The sequence below is a fragment of the Nestor notabilis genome, unplaced genomic scaffold, assembly GCF_000696875.1.
Source record: "Nestor notabilis isolate BGI_N333 unplaced genomic scaffold, ASM69687v1 scaffold30385, whole genome shotgun sequence".
Classification (NCBI taxonomy): domain Eukaryota; kingdom Metazoa; phylum Chordata; class Aves; order Psittaciformes; family Psittacidae; genus Nestor; species Nestor notabilis.
In genome coordinates this window covers 6,211-24,314 of record NW_009931075.1, presented here as the reverse complement: position 1 = coordinate 24,314, position 18,104 = coordinate 6,211, and the positions used below count along the sequence as shown (strand labels likewise).

The 18,104-nt window shown below is 36.9% G+C and overlaps 1 protein-coding gene across 1 annotated transcript in view; it reads right to left on the bottom strand.

The window, feature by feature from the left end:
• Nucleotides 1-836: 836 nt before the first annotated feature.
• SPAG6 (sperm associated antigen 6) overlaps nucleotides 837-18,104 on the bottom strand; it is a 20,003-nt gene continuing 2,735 nt past the window's right edge. Inside the window, exons 2-8 of the mRNA XM_010015710.1 lie at nucleotides 13,719-13,924; nucleotides 12,657-12,830; nucleotides 10,110-10,262; nucleotides 7,556-7,747; nucleotides 6,217-6,333; nucleotides 3,292-3,437; nucleotides 837-1,087 (exon numbers count right to left, since the gene is read on the bottom strand). Coding sequence (XP_010014012.1) covers nucleotides 1,021-1,087; nucleotides 3,292-3,437; nucleotides 6,217-6,333; nucleotides 7,556-7,747; nucleotides 10,110-10,262; nucleotides 12,657-12,830; nucleotides 13,719-13,924 — 1,055 coding nt within the window. The 3' untranslated portion in view covers nucleotides 837-1,020. The remainder of the gene's footprint in view (nucleotides 1,088-3,291; nucleotides 3,438-6,216; nucleotides 6,334-7,555; nucleotides 7,748-10,109; nucleotides 10,263-12,656; nucleotides 12,831-13,718; nucleotides 13,925-18,104) is intronic.

Genomic DNA, 18,104 nt, shown 5'->3' with positions numbered 1-18,104 from the left:
CTTCAATAACCTCCATGTCGATGTGATCTGCAACTTCAAGACTAAGTTCCAAATGTTTTTCAACTCAATTCTGCAGCAGTTTCAGCTCTTGAAGAGTAAGTACTGAGCAGCCTTAGTCCCACCACTTTGATCAGTGGGACTCAAGTATCCTCAGGTTTCCTCTGAATGTGCTCAGAACTTTTCTAACAGTGTTCCTGCAGCCGAGCAATTCTTCTCTTGTCTGAGCTGCACAAATTTGCTGCTAACCCAAATGAAGCCAAACCTCCCAGGGTCCTTCTCTTTGTGCCTGTCATATTCTAGGTTCACTCTGTCCCTTACTAAAGGAACAATGATGCATACAGCAGTGTCTTGCTCCCTTCTTCCAGAGTGAATCCTGCCTTAACCGGGAGGACTTTTGCAGAACATACATTATATGCCATGCCAGGACCGCCACACTACAATAAGCAGAATTTAGCCCTTTTATCATCATCATCAGCTTTGATTATTTCTTTATTTAGCAGCTACTAACATGTTTGGAGATGCAAAATCACATCACTTTCTGAAAGGCAGCAGAACAGATTACATAATTAGAGAAAGCACAGGGGCCACCTATTTTCCCCTTCATGAAGCTTGGGAAGCTCCAAACAATATGTAAAGGTAAAAGGGGAAAACGGTTACAGTACTGAGAAGGCTAAAATTTGAATGAGATAATAACAAACCTTTCTTGTGGAAGGAAAAGGAAATGACTGATTCTAAAAAAGCTCCTGTGATAAATCATCACCCCTGCATGAAATTCCATTCATATATGCTGCAGTATCTGGTAGCAATGTTAGAGGAAAACAAAAAGGAACAAAAACTTAGCAACAAACAAGACTATAAAGAACAAAATATAGCTTGCTGGAATTGCTGAGCTCTTTCAGTAGTTCAAACAGGAGTAGGATATTACAGAATCAAACAAGAGTTTGAACAGTTTCAACAGCTGTATTTGTATTAGTCATAAAGGCATAGATGTGAAATACAGCTCTAATAAAAATCTGAAGTTTATAAAACTGGATGGTAATTTTCCACCCTTTCCAGAAGTATCTCAGAATATCCAGGGGAGTAATACCTGCAAGAGAAACATTTTGTTTGTGCATTAGACTACAAGGCATGTTCTATGCTAAGTAACAAAACACTATTCATATTTCTATTGATCAGGAAAAAATCCTAAATATTAAACATTAGTCAAGGAATTCTATAGTTATTCCCTTACAATGTTTTAAGAGCCCATTTTTCAATTTCTGTTATCATTTATACTTGCAAGTCGGGTTTTCAAAAATACGTTTAACTTCTTTTAGGGCACATAGGTGGTTGGTCCTGGTAGTTGGCTAGTTTTTCGATAGGTTCGGCAGCCATAAACATTGTCTTTACTGAGAAATGTAGATGTTAACTTCTTTTGAAATTATGGCCTTTAATAAAAAAGCATGAGTTTACACAGAACCGTAGGCTGCCAGACAACAATAGTCTACTGCTGTTCATCAAGCATAAGCACACACCCCAAAGCTAAAGTGAAGTCTCCATCAATGCAAGAGACATTGATTTTGGAACAAAAAAAATTTATCACAATGACCTTCTCTCCCTAATGCCAACTCAAGGACGGAGATTATTGTATAGGTTTTCATTAGAGTAGGACTCTATGGTGCCATTATTGTCCTGCTGTCATTCAGTTAGTTTTCCACAATGGACCAACTACATGTTTCCAACATGCAGGCATCACCAAAGCTGCATTTAGTTCTTGTTTTCCAAGTTAGGAGTATCTGAAATTTATTGCTGTGTTATTCTAAAAAACATACATCTCGGTACATTTCTGGTTTTGCAGGCATGTAAATTGTTATCTCTGAGCCCTTCATGTAATGCATGCCTAAACTATATTAAAAGAGAAATCCCCAGTGTTTTCACACTGAAGGAAGATCCATTTACCTTCTTGGTTTTCATTTTCTGGATTATTTCTGCATAGTGTAACTCTTCTTAAAAGTCATATTAATTGTCTGATTGCAAAGCTAACTTTTCAATGCATTATTATATTCAGTCTGCAAACAGCCTAAAATAACAGGTCTCCAGGACAAACCCAGAGCTGGAGTCTATTATAGCAGCTGTGCCTCAGGCAGCACAACCAACATCAGGCAGTAGCACAAAGAGGCAAGCAGGAGATGCTCGAAGGGGCCCTTTTCTTTATTACATCCCAGCCTACATAAGTAACCTTGTTTCATTTACAGGGGGGGTTAAAAATAGCTGTAACAAAGAAACATTAATTATATCCAGAAAAGCATAAGCAAATGCCCCTTTTCTTCCCTCTTAAGTATTAGCTGGAGAACAAAGTTTCCTTATGATTTTTAGTCATTCGACAACCACTGGCTTTTTCTTGTGGAGACAAACACGGCTTCATTTTGCATGACTTAGTTGGTAGCTATTATGAGCTGTAGAACTCTGTTGGTATAATTAAAATTGATGATGCAGATTTTCAGAGCCTGTAGAGGGAGTACACGAGTACAACATCCTTTTGATGTGTTGATGGAGTGAAGGACTGGTAAATGGATATCTAGGATCTAGGAGGGCATTTCTCTCATTATTACAATTTAGGATGGTGACATTTTGACTGTAAGCTATTTAATAGTGTTTCTGTATTCATTAAGGGCAAAGTTCAACTTGGTGCAGACAGCTGGTGTATGGTCCTTTTATATAACACTTAAGCCTCATGATGAGGCTGGGGGAGGAAGGGCAGCTGTGGGCAGAGCAACTGTGCAGGAGAGCCTCTGGACCCTCTGTACATCAGAGGAAGTTTCAAAGGAGCCTCTGAATGCACTAGTTCAGACAGGCTCTTAGAGAAGTCAAGGATGCAACCAAAGGTTCACCAATACCTGTATTTTAGAGCCTGAGTAATCCATAAATAAGTTACCTAGATAAACTAAACTTCCCACAGACATTTGTTAATATGACAGTGGTTGTGCTGAAGCCTCGGAGTCTGTCTGCATAGTGCAGGACTGATTTTATTTCTCAGTTTCCTGAAAGAGCCTAATAATTTGGGCTTTTTTTAAAAAAAAAAAAATTTTTTTTACAAAGAAATTTGATTCCAAACATAATCAGGAAAGAGACAGTATTCAAAAGTATGTGTCTGGCACACTGGGGCAATTAACCAAATGTTAACCTGTTTTTATAGAAGCAAAATTAATGTAGAAGTTAAATTAATATATTAAATCCTTGCTTTGTGTTGTTGCTGTGAAAACATCTAGCAATATTGTAAGTACGAATTTTTCTAAATTTCTTTTTTCCTACCTTACTATTTCCTCTGGATAGCAATTGTTAATAGTGTTGATATATTCCTGAAGAAGTGACCCAGGTTCTGCTTTTAGTTCTTGAACCTTTTTAAGTCCACCAGTTGTTACAAAGAGACGACGTGCTTTACTGTCATGTGGTAACACCTACATGCAGAAAAGTGCATTAAAAAAAGAGAGTATTTTCTTTGAAAGGAACCTCTATGCTACTAGGGTCAAATATTGCTTATCTGTTTTTAATTCAGAGGACAGATAAAATGGAACATCGGAGGTACAACATGTGTAATGACTACTGTATTTTAACACCCAGCTGTACAGGAAAAAAAATCATAAACCAGCCCTTTATAGTTATAACATAATATAACATGTACTGTAATACATAACATATATAAAAATAATGAATTGAATATTTATCTTTATGTAAATAATATTTCTTGAGGTATTCCTATGGAGACCAAAAGATTGTGGAGATTAAGTAGATAATAAAACCAGAACACTAACATGGAATAACAACAGCATCTGTTCCACTTAAACCAAGTTATTCAGGTCTTTTATGTCAATTCCCACAGTTTAATTGTATAGCAGAATTTTATACCATTATAATGATCTAGTATAGATTAGTGCATGAAAACAATACTGAGAATTGTTGCAAGTGAACAATGCAGCCTTGAAGCATTACATGCTACTATTAAATTCCTAGATATTAAAATCCTACAACACACTGTGTAGCCATGGAAGCCTTTACAAATACACACACACACAAAGCAGAAATGTGAAGTTTCTGCAGCCAAAGGGGATGAGAAGCAGAAATGATCAGACAATACGTTCTGTGCTCCCTGAGTGACGCCAATATGCAGCTCTGACCAGAGGACAGGAGAGGAGGGAGGGAAGGAGGTGGGGGCTGGGCCAGGCAAGGGAGAATGAGAGCATGTAGTCCACAGGCCCACAGGGCTGCAAAAATACTTTTAAGAAAAGAGGAAAAAAACCCAGAGAGATAATGCAAGACGTCAGCTGCATCTACAACAAAACCAGATGGGTTTAAAACCAACTCCGAGAGATACATACTATGGGGACAAAAGCATTTTGTAAGCCTTCACACTGGTCAGACAAATCAAGCCATAAATTTGATGGTATCTCAGTGTAAAACAAGAGACTTGAAGGAGGAAAAAGCTCATAAAAAGATGAAGGAAAAGAAAGATGAGATTTCTGCCATACATATAGCCAAGAAGCCTTCATTTCTCTGGTCCCTCTAGGGAGACAGACAGGTAAAGAAATCGACAGACAGGTAAAGAAAAATGAAGGGAACACAGACACTTCTCCCTATTATATGTTCTGTATAAGTGTCAGGAACAACCGTGATCATTTCGTTGTAGGAACTGAAGACAGCTGTTTCCACCTATCTCCCACAACAAGAACTGCCAAGGAGGAACTAGCAAGAAGACAGGATATGGCCCTTTCCCTGCCTTCCTCCTCCACACTGTGACTCCCAGGCTGGATAAGACAGCAGAAAACTCTCTTGGAAGAGGCCCTAAAGACAGACAGCACCGGTAAGACACAGTCCCTTCCCCATGTCCAAGCTGAGAGAGCAGAGAATTGCACAGACCCTGAAAATGATAATGTTTAACTGACACAGTCCAGCACCAAAAATGGATAGCATCCCACTCTGAAGCACAGCTCAGAAATAAGGCTTTTACTGTGGTAAATAAATAAGCCCAAAGAAATAACAGACCACAGCTCTAAGAATAGGAAATTTCCAAACTACAGTTCAGGAGAGAAAATGCTTTTAGTGCAGAGAAATTAATTTTACTTCAGAAAAGTAAATGCCAGACAAGTATAGTTTGTTTAATACAACATGGAAAAAGAAAAACAAAACAGAACAAAACAAAGCATCAGCTGATATAAAGGGTATAAAACCACTTCAACAGCAAACAACATTCAAATCTATACACTGGGTAACCAATTACTATGCATTCAGCCCATTAAGAGCTCCAGTCAGCACACAGAAGCAAAAGGCACTGAATTCTGTGTAAATCTCTAATCTTTGTACAGACGTAGCAAGATGACAGGAAAACTTAAGTGTGGCGACGTAGTCAGGAATCTGCACTACAAACAGTAATGCTTCCAGATCTGTGACAATCAGAACTAAGTATCAGGAGTGTTTTACCTGGCCATTTCCAGAAAGAACATTTCACCAAGAGAGCCTGGTATCTCCTGCTAACAGATTACACTGCAGAGTATTGTACACAAAAGATACACTATAGTTGAGCAGGATTCTCAATCGCTGGTGAACACTGCAGATGCGGGGAATCTCCTGATTAGTCAGCAATTACTTATATAATTTGAAATATTTTTATCAAATTGTATCACTTTCTACATGCTGCACTCAAATCAACAATGTTATTAACACCAAACAGTTTCAAATTTTGAGAGGGATAAGAAAGATTTGGAATTTTTACACTGACTTAATTGAAACTGAAAAATTAACAAGGATAAAGGTGGTAAAGCCTTTATACTCTAGATTATTGCAAAATACCTAACTTAAGTCATTCCTGTACAGACAGCTTGTACTTTATCTAAAACAGATGTGACTGGGATTTATGTGATACATTGGCTCAGTGAAAATATTTGCACATGAGTTAATATTCTACTTAATCTCAAGAGGCAAGGAAGAAAAAAACTAAAACACTTTGCTTGTAAGCAACTGTTTTCCCAGTCTTAGGATGAATTATGTCAGGTTCCAGATGAAACAGTATCCAGCTTTGTCAGAGAAAAGAATGGGATGCTCCAAACTGCTGCTGCAGGGTATCCTTGAGGATCCTGAGAAAACAACTGAGACCTTTAGAGAGACTTCACCTTTGGAAAAATAGCTTCCTTGCTAAATGGAAAACAATTAACATATTACTCATCAAGCAAAGCCTTTTCTTACCTTACTAAACTGTCCAACAATATGTTTTATAATATTGGGAGGGGCATCATGCAGCAATGGTTCAAGTGCTGGAAGGTATGTGCATTTCTGAAGGATGTTCTTTAGGGCTCTTTTAGTCTATTGAAATGCAAAACAAATTTCCTCTAGTAAGATATGAATGAAAACAACAAGAATTCCTGTTATATATTACTGAAGTCTGATCAAAAAAAAGCAAATTGATCAGAATTCTCAAAAAGCATTTTCTGAATAAAAACTATTATATCTATCAGGTTGCTTCACTGAAGAATCAATTTTCTACTTAGATTTATTAAACCTCAAAACCTACAGTACATCATATTCTTATTATGTTATCTACGGTCAAAGTAATGGCAATTTTTCTTTGACTACAATGGAAGCAGGAGCAGGCCCTTTAAGTAAATTGAAGAACGGTAATATAATAAGAAAGCTAAATCAAAACACATTTTAAAAGATTGTATTTTAGAAGTGGCTTACTAGGAGAGTCTGCTGGTCTGGGATAGCAATGTGGACTGCTGTCCAGGCAGGGAGAGAAAAAGAGAGTGAAACAGTTGTACATTAGTGCTTAGTTTCCGAAAACAGACTCAATGTTTTACTGCTACAAGCAGTAATGACCTCTCTGAGCAGGCTTAGACGTACAGCTCATTTGGCCTTGGTATTTTGGTGACCACTGAAAATGACTATACAAAAGTTATTTTACAGATCTGGAAAGTTACACTTCAATGGAATGTACAGAATAGTACAACATGGGAGACCATATCCTGTCATATTATATACTCTTTAATCCTGTCACAGACTCTTCAGTTAGTTCATTTGCTGTCACTCAAAAATACACTTTACTGAACTGCAACTCTATTAGCTCCCACAGAAGGGAGGCCCTAAACATCGACACCTGCATGCTTTCAAGAGCAGAACTTTGAGTATTTGTTACAGTTTTGTTATAATAATAAAACTGTAATCAAGTCTACTACAAGGACTATAATAGTTTGTACAAGAGCTTATACTTCTAAAAAACGTAGATAACTGGAAATTAGTCACAAGAAATTACATCATTTATGTGCAGACGCAGCTCTGATCTGAACTGGGAAGAATATGAGGGACTAGACTGCTGTGGCTGTATCATGTGATCTGGTACGCACCATATGCACAGCCATTATGACCAACCAGTCCTAATCAATGACATACAGCCTTCAGACACCCTACATCCAAGAAATCCATGACTCGATGAATATCAGTAAAAGCACATACAATTCAGTAGTTTTTAAGCACATCTACCTGTTGATCACAGTAAATATCTCACTGTAGATGCTACAAATATACTTGCTTTTATTTGAAGATCTTCTGAACTGTGAGTGTCCATATACATAGAAAGCAGTATGGGTAGCACATTTGCTACTGCAACAGCACATGCATGCTCAGGAGTATGTCTTCCAATCTGTCCCAAGGCCCAGGCAGCTGCTGCCTTAATATGATCTTCTTGTTCTTCTATCAAGCAGGCACACAGTGGTGGTATTCCCTGCAGCATTAATCAAAAGCACAACCTTTACAAATCTACACCAGGGAGGGACAACTTGAAACTGATACAGATTGTTAGAAAATGTTTTTCTACTTACATTCTTCTTCTAAAACGAGCTATAAGAGAATGCATGCTAGTGGTGTCATATATTTCACAATACCACGTCTAGCAAGAATTTTTAATAAATCTTAATAAATCTAGTTAAAGAAAGAGAAACAGATTCAATTTTCTAAGTCAGAAGGCAGTTTGAGCTAACACACAAATTTAAGGGGTAAAAGGAACATATGACACAATTCAGCCCGTATTAAATGTAAAGGCTTCAGTTTTGTCAGACTGAAAATAAAAGAATTTGTGTGTTTATGAATTTATGAGAGCAGTTTAAGATCAGAAGGGTTCAATCATTGAGTTTTTTCTTGTTTTTAATCCACAGCACTAAATTTCAATTTATCAATCTCTTCTTGAGTCCAATGATTCATGTTTGACTCACCCAATCACTTCCAGAAAGGTTTCAATTATTGCTTTGAAGACATCGAGAGATGGAGAATCTCTCACTCTCATCCAGCTGTTACTGAAGTTCTTCTGGTTTAGGGTCACAGTCTTTATCCTTTCTCCACAGGATTATGGAGCTACTTAGTAGCTGGTATTTTATGCCAGGGTACTTCAATAGGAATCATTTAATGCAACTTTAGGTAAGGCAAGGCTACTAAACCTCTAACTAGAAAACCTTTTTCTCCACCCTACGGTTCATTTTTTAGTCTTTTCTGCACACTTTTCAGGGTTTTTTTTTTCCCCAAGAGCCTTTTAAAATACAGTCATCAGAACTACATGTACTGGTATTACAGATAGATTAAATTCCCTTTCCAATAATGCTCCATCTTCTATTCTTTAATACCACACAGGACTGAACTGTCATCCTTTTGGTTTTTTGCCATTGAACTGCAGCAGAAAACCACAATGAAGTGTTAGTCCAGTATGACCCCAAAATTAATTTTTCAAAATTCATCCTTTGCAGAATACAGTACCACAGAATGGAGCTATCACTTTACATCATTACATCATAGATGTCTAACTGCATGTGTTTATGCCACAGTGCATCTCTTTCAAAAGGTTCCAGTTTACCATGTCCTGACCCCAGCACTATGTACCACTCTACAAGCTTAGTCTCCCCTGAAGCAATTTTCTTTTTTTTTTTTTTTTTTTTTTTTACTGGGTTTTGGGTTTATTTGGGTTTCTTCTGTGGCTCATTCATTAAAATATTTAATTTTATGATAGTGCACACAGATCCCTACAAAATCTCTCACTGCACTCCTATTCAGTCATTACATTATTACTCTTCAAAAATTTATCATTTAGGTGCTTCCTCATTAACTTAATCCTGGATTCATCCCACCTAACTTTAAGCACTCAAAAGCAGGTGTATATTTACTCTAGGCATCCCTTAAAGTGGAGAGGCAGAGACACATCCAGAGAAGAAAGGCCTCCAGAGAGGACAAGGAAAAAATGTCTATTTCTTTAGTTTTCAAATGCAGAAGAACATTGTTTGATCATTCCTACCTTCCCTGCATACTTATGGATGTTATGTGGTGGCACTTTCCATTTTTAACTTGCATTTCTGTTTCTCAGTTTTTATTGTATCATTGTTTCCACTCACACAGTATATTTTAAAATGACTGACATGGTGTGAAAATGGGCCAACAATGCTCAGTGAAATTACCTCCTCCTGTCATTAGTTAGCATTATTCACATCAGAATATTATGTCAGGCACTAATTTCACCAATTGAGAATACTGCAAATTCCCTCCCTTCTGTATCATTGACCATTTATTTAAACCTGAAAATGTATAGCTTATCTCATTTGAAATGTCACTTGCACAACCAAATCAAACCATACTACATTAGAAACTGAGGTCTCTTCAAATCTTAAGATTTCTATTGCAAGACTATTCTAGTGGTACTAGCAGAGTCGTGCTGGTGCAATAAGGAACGTGCCATTAAACATTTTTGTTTCAAAAAGGGTTTTGATGTAGCCACAAACATTCATTTTAAGAGGAAACAGAAATTCACTGGCTTATTTTCTGTACCCATGCAATTGCAACATAGAAAATCATGTACTGTAATACAAACGGATGCTCATAAACTAATCCAGGACATTTTACAAAAGGTTCAACTTCATAAAGACGTACTTTGATCAGGTTACCATATAACTTCAGACATTGAAAGCAGCAATATTAGGAGAAAGTGCATTCATCAACAGCGAGTATATAATTCTGTCACAAAATACATTCTCTGCCTATGTTAATTTGTATCTCTTTCTCAGAATACCACTGAAGAATTATAGGAAGACAACGAAGTGATAGCTAACCTTGGAGACAATCACTGCCATTGACAGGTTCTCCGAATGAGCTGCTACATAACCAAGCATCATGATGCCAGGCAGCCTGACAGTCCCTCTGCAGCTGCCAATACAATCAATCACAGCAACAACTCCACCTGCATTTACTATAAGCTGTGAAAGCTGAAAAGATAAATGGAAGAGATTAGATACTGTGAAGTATCAACAGGCATAACAAACTACATTAGAAAAGTCTTTAAATGTATTGCTCCTGATTTACAAAATAAAGCTGGAATAAGAGTGATGTATCACACAGACTGTTGGGCACTAAGTGCAGCATGAAATTCTCAGGAATGAGGTTGTTTTGCAACTCTGTTTTTGATTGACTTTACTGCAAGGAAATCAAGACTGAATTCTTGATGCTGTATAGCATGGAATGATATATTCTCAACTCCATTAGTATACACCAAAGAAACGTGCAAATGACAGCCTAATATATAAGTCCCTTGAAAACACACCTACTGCGCCAAATATTCCTTCATACCAGGATCCACTCATTCCCAGCCAACATCATACTGTGCAGGAACAGGGGAAAACGACCACTTCTTTCACCTGCATTGCAGGTAACCTCTATGGCATAAAAGCCTTTCTGGATTCCCCCACTGAGGCATGAAGCCAAAGACAACTGTCATGCACACACAAAACCAACTTGGACTACACCATTCTGCCATATTATGGTACTCTGAGGGAAGTGTCCAGGGAATACATTTGATGAGCAATGGAGTTTGTCCCAGAATGTCAATTAAATAGCCTAGCTGATAAATGATAATCAAGCTATGCAACATGTTTCTTTCCAAAAGGTATCACTTCTCATATCCCTAGAGAGACAGCAGTATAGTACATGTGATATTAACAATGCACAGAAATTTAAAAATTCATATTATGAGTATTTTCTTCTGTCTTGTTAGGTATATCCCATTTTCCCCAAAGATTCCAAAGCAAAACAAATATGTTCTTTAAAGTCAAAATTAACACAGCTGAGGCATGTGGATTCCCAAGCCAGTTTATTTTTATAGACATGAAATCCACCTTTGCCTTAGAGCCTTTAAAAGGGGATTGTTTTATTCATGAGACAGCTAGGCAAAATTTAAAGTTACAACTTAAGAAAAACTGTTCACATGATAGTGAACTGCAACCAGTGACAACCAAGTCCTACATCTGGGCACAGCCGTGTGCGCTGGGATGCATAGAGCTCCAGCACAGACGTACTCCCTGGTGTTGTGACCCTCAGGCCCCACTGCAGCTCCCCCAGATCCTGACACCTTCACACGAATTTTAGTGCATATAAACATAGAGAGCTGAGATCCAAAAGCCACAACACTCACATGACTGACACAGCCAGCTCCTCTAGAAATATCGTTTGACAATTTGCCTCTGCTGCAACACGTGTTGCTTGAATATCATTGCTCAGAGATGGACAGACATCACTGTCACTCCAAAGCCAAACGTGGACTGTGACTTCCCACTGGGAGTAACGAAGATACTTCCTACAGTTCCTTTGGATTGCTGCTAGGATGGCCAATTCCCTTGCACAGAGGATCCTGTGCTAGCAGCTCTTCTGACTTTACCTGCAGTCTTGTAAGCTTGGCCTCTGGTGTCCGACTCTAGTGCCCCCCTTTAATAATGACAGTGTCTTCACTTTTTTGAGAAAGTTGCATTGCTCGTAGGTGCAGAGAGAAAGCAGGAAATGTGACAAGACTGCAACCTTTAATCACCAACAGCTAGCAGGCTGAAGAAACACCACAATATTCATGTATAAGCACTTCCCAATTGTTAAGCTAGTATCATGATTTTGAAATGATAGCGCTCAGCATTACTGTGTTCCACAAATACATCACACGTATTTCATCCCAAAGTCACATTTAGAGCCTTTTAATTATCTCTGTGGTCTGACAGATTAACATAGTTATAACTATTTGGTTTTCCTCTTTATTTTGTATTGACTTTGCCAAACATCCCCACCTTCCTGTATCAATTACTGGCAAAAACACTGCAATTGCTGAGATCCAAATTACAAACTCGAGCTAATAAAAGAAGCTACCATCAGTTTAATAATAAATAATAGATAATAATATTACCTTCATTGTCATTGGAAAAATAATTAAAATGTGATCACAGCATCCCAGAAGATTTTTTAAAAAGACATACACCATCTATTATTGTTTTAGGATGATCTTGACATTTATTAGCTGGTATCATGACTTCTGTAAGTCTTTTCTCATAGTATTTTTAATATCCAGGACTGACAATACTGTCAGCCTAGAACTCCCTCTCTGTGAAGGTATCTTAAGGAATGAAGTAGCTAGATATAAATTATATGATTCCCGGTTTCCTAACCCAATTCATATTCAATACACATCTCATAATACCAGCAAGCATTTCCATATTCATCCAATGAACATGCCAAACAGCTATTTGCCCTCCCTTTCGGAAAGCAAATGCCAGAATAATCCTGTATTTTATTTAAAGTGTAAAATCTAATGATATGACCTTGTATTTGCATTTTCAAGGTTTTACCTCAGGCGTGTGCTTTACTATCTCTCTAATTAAAGTTGCGCCATTTTTCTTGACATATTCATCTGAGTCCTTCAGGCATGTGAGCACAACTGGGAAAATTTCTGCTTCAACCACCAACTCCGCAAGTTCCACTGAATGCTTTGCTATTTGGCTTAGAGCTGACAGCACCTGACGCTAGTAAATAAAAATTGTTATAAAATCAATAGTATACAAACATCCCACAACACACACTCCTCCTGCACACAAAAATCTATTGCATCGAGGAAAACAAAGCAGGATAAGGAAAACAATTACAGCTATTTTACAATTCACTGAGTCAATTCATGTACGAATATAATGGCACAGAACATTCACTGGTTCCTGAATAAAAGTTTCTCCTTTGTTTTATCCCATTCAAGCTTGCTATGAATTAAAAAAAAAAAAAAAAAAAAGGAAAAAAGCAAAAGAAAAAATATATATACCATTTAAAACTCTAATTTAAAATCAGTGAAATCTAAGAATGTATCTTTATTTGCATAAGTTTGATCTGTCACATCTTGAAGAATTTTATCTGTTTGAAGTGGCATTTTTATGTTATCTTCTGTTTCTGTTAGAGTGAGACAAAAAGATTTTAGTAAGAAACAATTTTTTGTCAAACTCTAGAGATTAAACCTTCAACAGCAGCTATTCAGGTCAGACAGTACATTCTAAAATACAATAATACGTTTAATATTAACTGGTTTATAGTATAATTCTAAGTATGCAAAACCTTTTCGTAACTGAATTGTGCACATTTTATCTATTAAAAATATCTGTTGCATTCTTTGTATACTGTATAATTCTAGAACAGAATATCATACTGTTCGCTTTAAAGATTAGTTTAGCTGTTCCTTACAGAGCGGCAGTTTTTAATCCAGTAGCTAAATCTGTGATTATATTCAGAACTCTTTGTCACTAATTACATAGTTACATTTTGTTAATGCTCTAAACAAGAGTTTCCTAATGCACATCAGTGTTTTTGATACAATATCAAGTAATGACTGGTATAATGGAGATGTTAAAAAATAATTTTTAAAAATGTACCTTCAGTTTAGCATCAGGGTTCAGGATCAGCTGAGCTAAGTGAGCGATAGCTCCTGCATCCACTACTGTCTGTGCTAACTCTGGAGAATGCTTTGAAATATCACTGAGAGTTGAAGCAGCAATCCTTTTCAAAGCAATTTCTGGCTCCTGGATACAGAGCACTAAAAGAGGAATAGCGCCTGCATCCACCACAGCTTGTGACAGTTCTGTAGGTCCAAGGAAAGTAATTAAGTGAGTATGGGTGACTGACCCTTGTGCAAGCCATTTTTCACCCTGACAGATACAGCAAAGGAAAAAGGGGAGGGTGTAGTTCACTGTCTCGACATCTGCATTTCAAATCAGCCCTCCTGGTTTCATAAACCGTGTGGACCAATCCACAACTGAAAAGAATGCAGGTCAATAGATGGACCCCCATTTACATGCACACATTTGAGGTAGATTAGGCTGAAATGGTTTGTTATTCTGTTTTCTTTTTCTTTTTTTAAAGTAAGCAGATGTCAGCTGTTTAAACCCTGGCTATTCTACACTGATCAATAGGAAAGCATTTTATGCATGGCTAACAACAACACAGAAAGCCAAAGTACCAAAATTTTACCAACCACCTAATTAGAGAGCATTTTACCCTCTTTAAATGATAAGCAGATATTAGCATAGATCAAATGCCAAAAACAGAAATACAAAAAACATACATGAAAGATTTATCTTACATAAAAGATTGGAAAAATGGAACTTGCTGATCAAAACTAGGCTTTGCTACCATCCATGGGACAAGACAGAGTTTATACTTTAATGACATGAAAATGTTACAACACACAATTAGACAAATGAGAAATTTCATCAGTGGGATATTGTATGTCTGAGATTAGTACAATACACTTAACTAACTGCACCTTACATAAAAAAGAAAAAAAAAATCTGAGCATATGATTAGCTGACATGGACAAAAATTACACTATTAGAAATTCATGAGCTCTCCCTGCACATGCAGCATTAATCACAGTCCTAAAATAAAAATTACTGGATATCAGAAACAAAATTTATACTATAACCAAGCTGTGCTATTTTAAAATAGTGTTGAAAGAGTGGTAAAAATCATGGGGGATTCAATAATCTATTAAGTTCTTAGTTCAGTTTTGCTACACCTGATTATGTATATCAGTTATTATCTTTAACATTTATCTTGACTTACAGTACCATGGCAACATATGGCTGTTGTATTTCAAGACTCTAACTTAGCTTTTGATTTATAGTCCATCCATAAAGAGATTTTCATACTAAGAAAAATATAGCATACTTCATTAAATATACATAGACTAATACAGCTTTTCACGAAATCTCTAAGTCATGTCATCATTACATTGTTAATATCCAAATAATGTTCCTGACCAGATTTGTTTTCAATTAGTGAGTTACAGCCACACACTCCAATACATGTGATAAGCCAAATATTTACACTGTATGTTATTTTGTAATATTTTAAAGATAATAAAACTATTACTTCATAAAATAATAATAAATAATGCAATAATTTTTAAACTAATACACAATTAACCCTCCAGGCTCACTTTTCAAATAACTATTTGACTAAAAATTTAAGTGTGCATCCTCCAAATACACAAATACTAAAATTTCAACAAAACCCAAATACTGTATCTTCATTACAAATCTGAAATTAAATGTACCTGAAACGTATCTGAAAATAAACCTGAAAACTAGCTCGTGCGTAAGAGGTATAAGCTATGTTCAGCTTTTTGTGGAATAAGACACACTTGATGTCTTCAAATTGTATTTTGATGCTGTACACTGACCAAGTGGAATACGTCATGTACTGCTGACCAACAGTCCAGATTAATCCATCCAACCTTGCCTCAGAAGCAGCTTCGGAGCAACCAACTCAATTGCCTAAAGTCTGCTAGGAAATGCTAATATCAGGAAAATCATGTCAAGAGGGACAGGATACTTCTGTAAGAAAGAGTTTCTTTGATGCCTTCTGAGCTGAAATCATGAAGTTCAAGACAAAGAGCAGTACTTTAAGGTTACAGATACATCCGGGCATGCAAAAGTAACCATAAAAGTTATTTTAAAAGAGCAAACTAACTCTGATTCAATTCAGATCAGTTCTTGCTGATGCAAGTCTGATATTGTTTAAATACTGATGGTTACTGTTGGTCATGGTTAATTAAATGGTTCTTCTTCCCAGTGGTGTTTATAAGGTCCATGGCTAACAATTTACCACATGGAGGGCTGGACCATGTGTCAAAAGAAAGATAAGCAGTAAACTGACTGTCAGAAAAACAGGAAAGGCAAGGTAGGGACAAAGAAAATATAGATGTTCCTATCACATTCCCCTGCAAACTCAGCCCAAAACTACAATTCTAAGTATTAATGATTCTATGACAATTGCAATGATTTTTTTTTTCCACAAAATGAGGCTCAACTAAGCTTCCCACTTGGTAGAACAACTTTATTTCAGACTGTTCACCAAAAGATTCATGAAAATTTGCTATCCAGTTACAACACACAGGTGGGGAGGAGAAGGAGTGAGGGGAAGGCTGAAAAAAGAGTTAAAGGAGAAAACACAGTTGTCAAGAAGAAATTTTAAAAAACAAATATTCAGTCAAAGAAATTAAAAAAGCTGGAACAAGTTACAAAGAAAACTTTTACAAACCCTATGCCAAGACTGCATTGTAAGGGTAAAGACAAGACCAATAGCTGCAGAGGAGAAAGACAGCCAAGAAAAGCTTATTTATGAACATAATTCCACAGAAAGTTATGAAAATCCTGGGCTCAAAACTTCATTTGGGGTACAGCCTAAAGACTCTATCTAACTACATGATGATGAAGTAGGACTTCTCCCTACATGTGTGAAAGTAGGAAATGTTATTCTACATATGCTTAGAGACAAGAGAGCTAAAACACAAAATCCACCACAAATTAGTTGCTTTTGTCCAGAACAATATGAGGAAGATTTTAGCAAATGGAGATGCTAAAGACATGAAGGCAGACAGACATGCAGGTAGAAGAAAGATTGATAAAGAAAGACTTTGGAGTTTAAGATGTGAAAAGTGAATGAAGACGACTCAACAAGATCTTGACTATATACCCACTGAAATCAGTGGGAAGTCTTACAGTGTTGATCTAAACTGGATGGCAATTATAGTATGGATATAAATAAATAAATACATACATAAATAAATAAATGGGAGAAAAGATGAAGGTGACAAAGTGAATGTGCAGGTAGTCCCCAGAGAAGGAAAATCAGCTCTGAACAAATGTCATATTCACATAGTAGAGCAGTAGCAAAACCTTTTTTACTTGGAAGCAAATGCAAGTTTCAGTCCAGACCAGGGTTCTTGCACAGACCCTGCTGTGGTGGCAGGTGTATCCACAGGAAATAACAGGGCTGACCCAAAATACCCCACCAATACTGTATTTTCCCAAGGACTGTGTGATCATGTAGTGGCCATATAGGAAGGCTCTGATCCCCACAGGTATTCCAAAGGCTGCACTTCAAAATCACAGGTTTATGCAGACCACTACAACCACAGTGCTAAAGGTTCCACTAGAACCAGTGGGAAAAACTTACATTAGGAGAAGGATGGAGGTCATTAATTACAAGGCAAGGTTAGCATCTGGAAGAGACAAAGTTACTGCTAGATATTCAAATCACTGAAGAGCTAAGCCACCTGGTCTAACCTTGTAGCTGACCCTGCTTTGAGCAGGAAGCTGGACTAGAGACTTCCTGAGGTCTCTTCCAAGCTGAGCTATCCTGTGATCCTAAGAGTACCAGTGTATGGCAGAAAATGAGCATAACTCTGCTCTCAGCAAATACACTTGAGTACTAATAGTGTTATTTTTGTTTTCTTACCAATTTACAGTATGCTGAAGCAGGTAAGGGACAATTAATAAATTACACCTTTTATGTAGGCAAAGCAAATGGAAATCCAAGTTGTTTGCATATCTCAAACATGAATTTTGCATTTTAATTGTAACTGAATATAGTGTAAGTAAAAATTAACAAAATACTTTTCATGGACCTGACGGTATTTTGATGGTATTTGAAACACTTCACACTCAAGCACAAATAATAGAAACAATGAACGGCAAAATTAGAGCACACTGATCTGTATGCTTTGGAGCAAGATCAGCATGTGAAATTCAGCTTAAAGGGAGCTTCAAGAAAGAACAGAACTGCAAGAGCCATTCCTAAATTTTGGAATCTGACCTGGCAAAACTTTTAGTGTCTTGAAATCTCATGAGACATCTGTCTTGAGCTAAAATCTCACAGGCTTTCGGGAGATACCTGTTCACAGAAGAACTGCATTTTTAAGAGACTGTTGTAAGAAGGCAGTAGGAAACTTCAGAGAATAACCAGAAAACATTTTC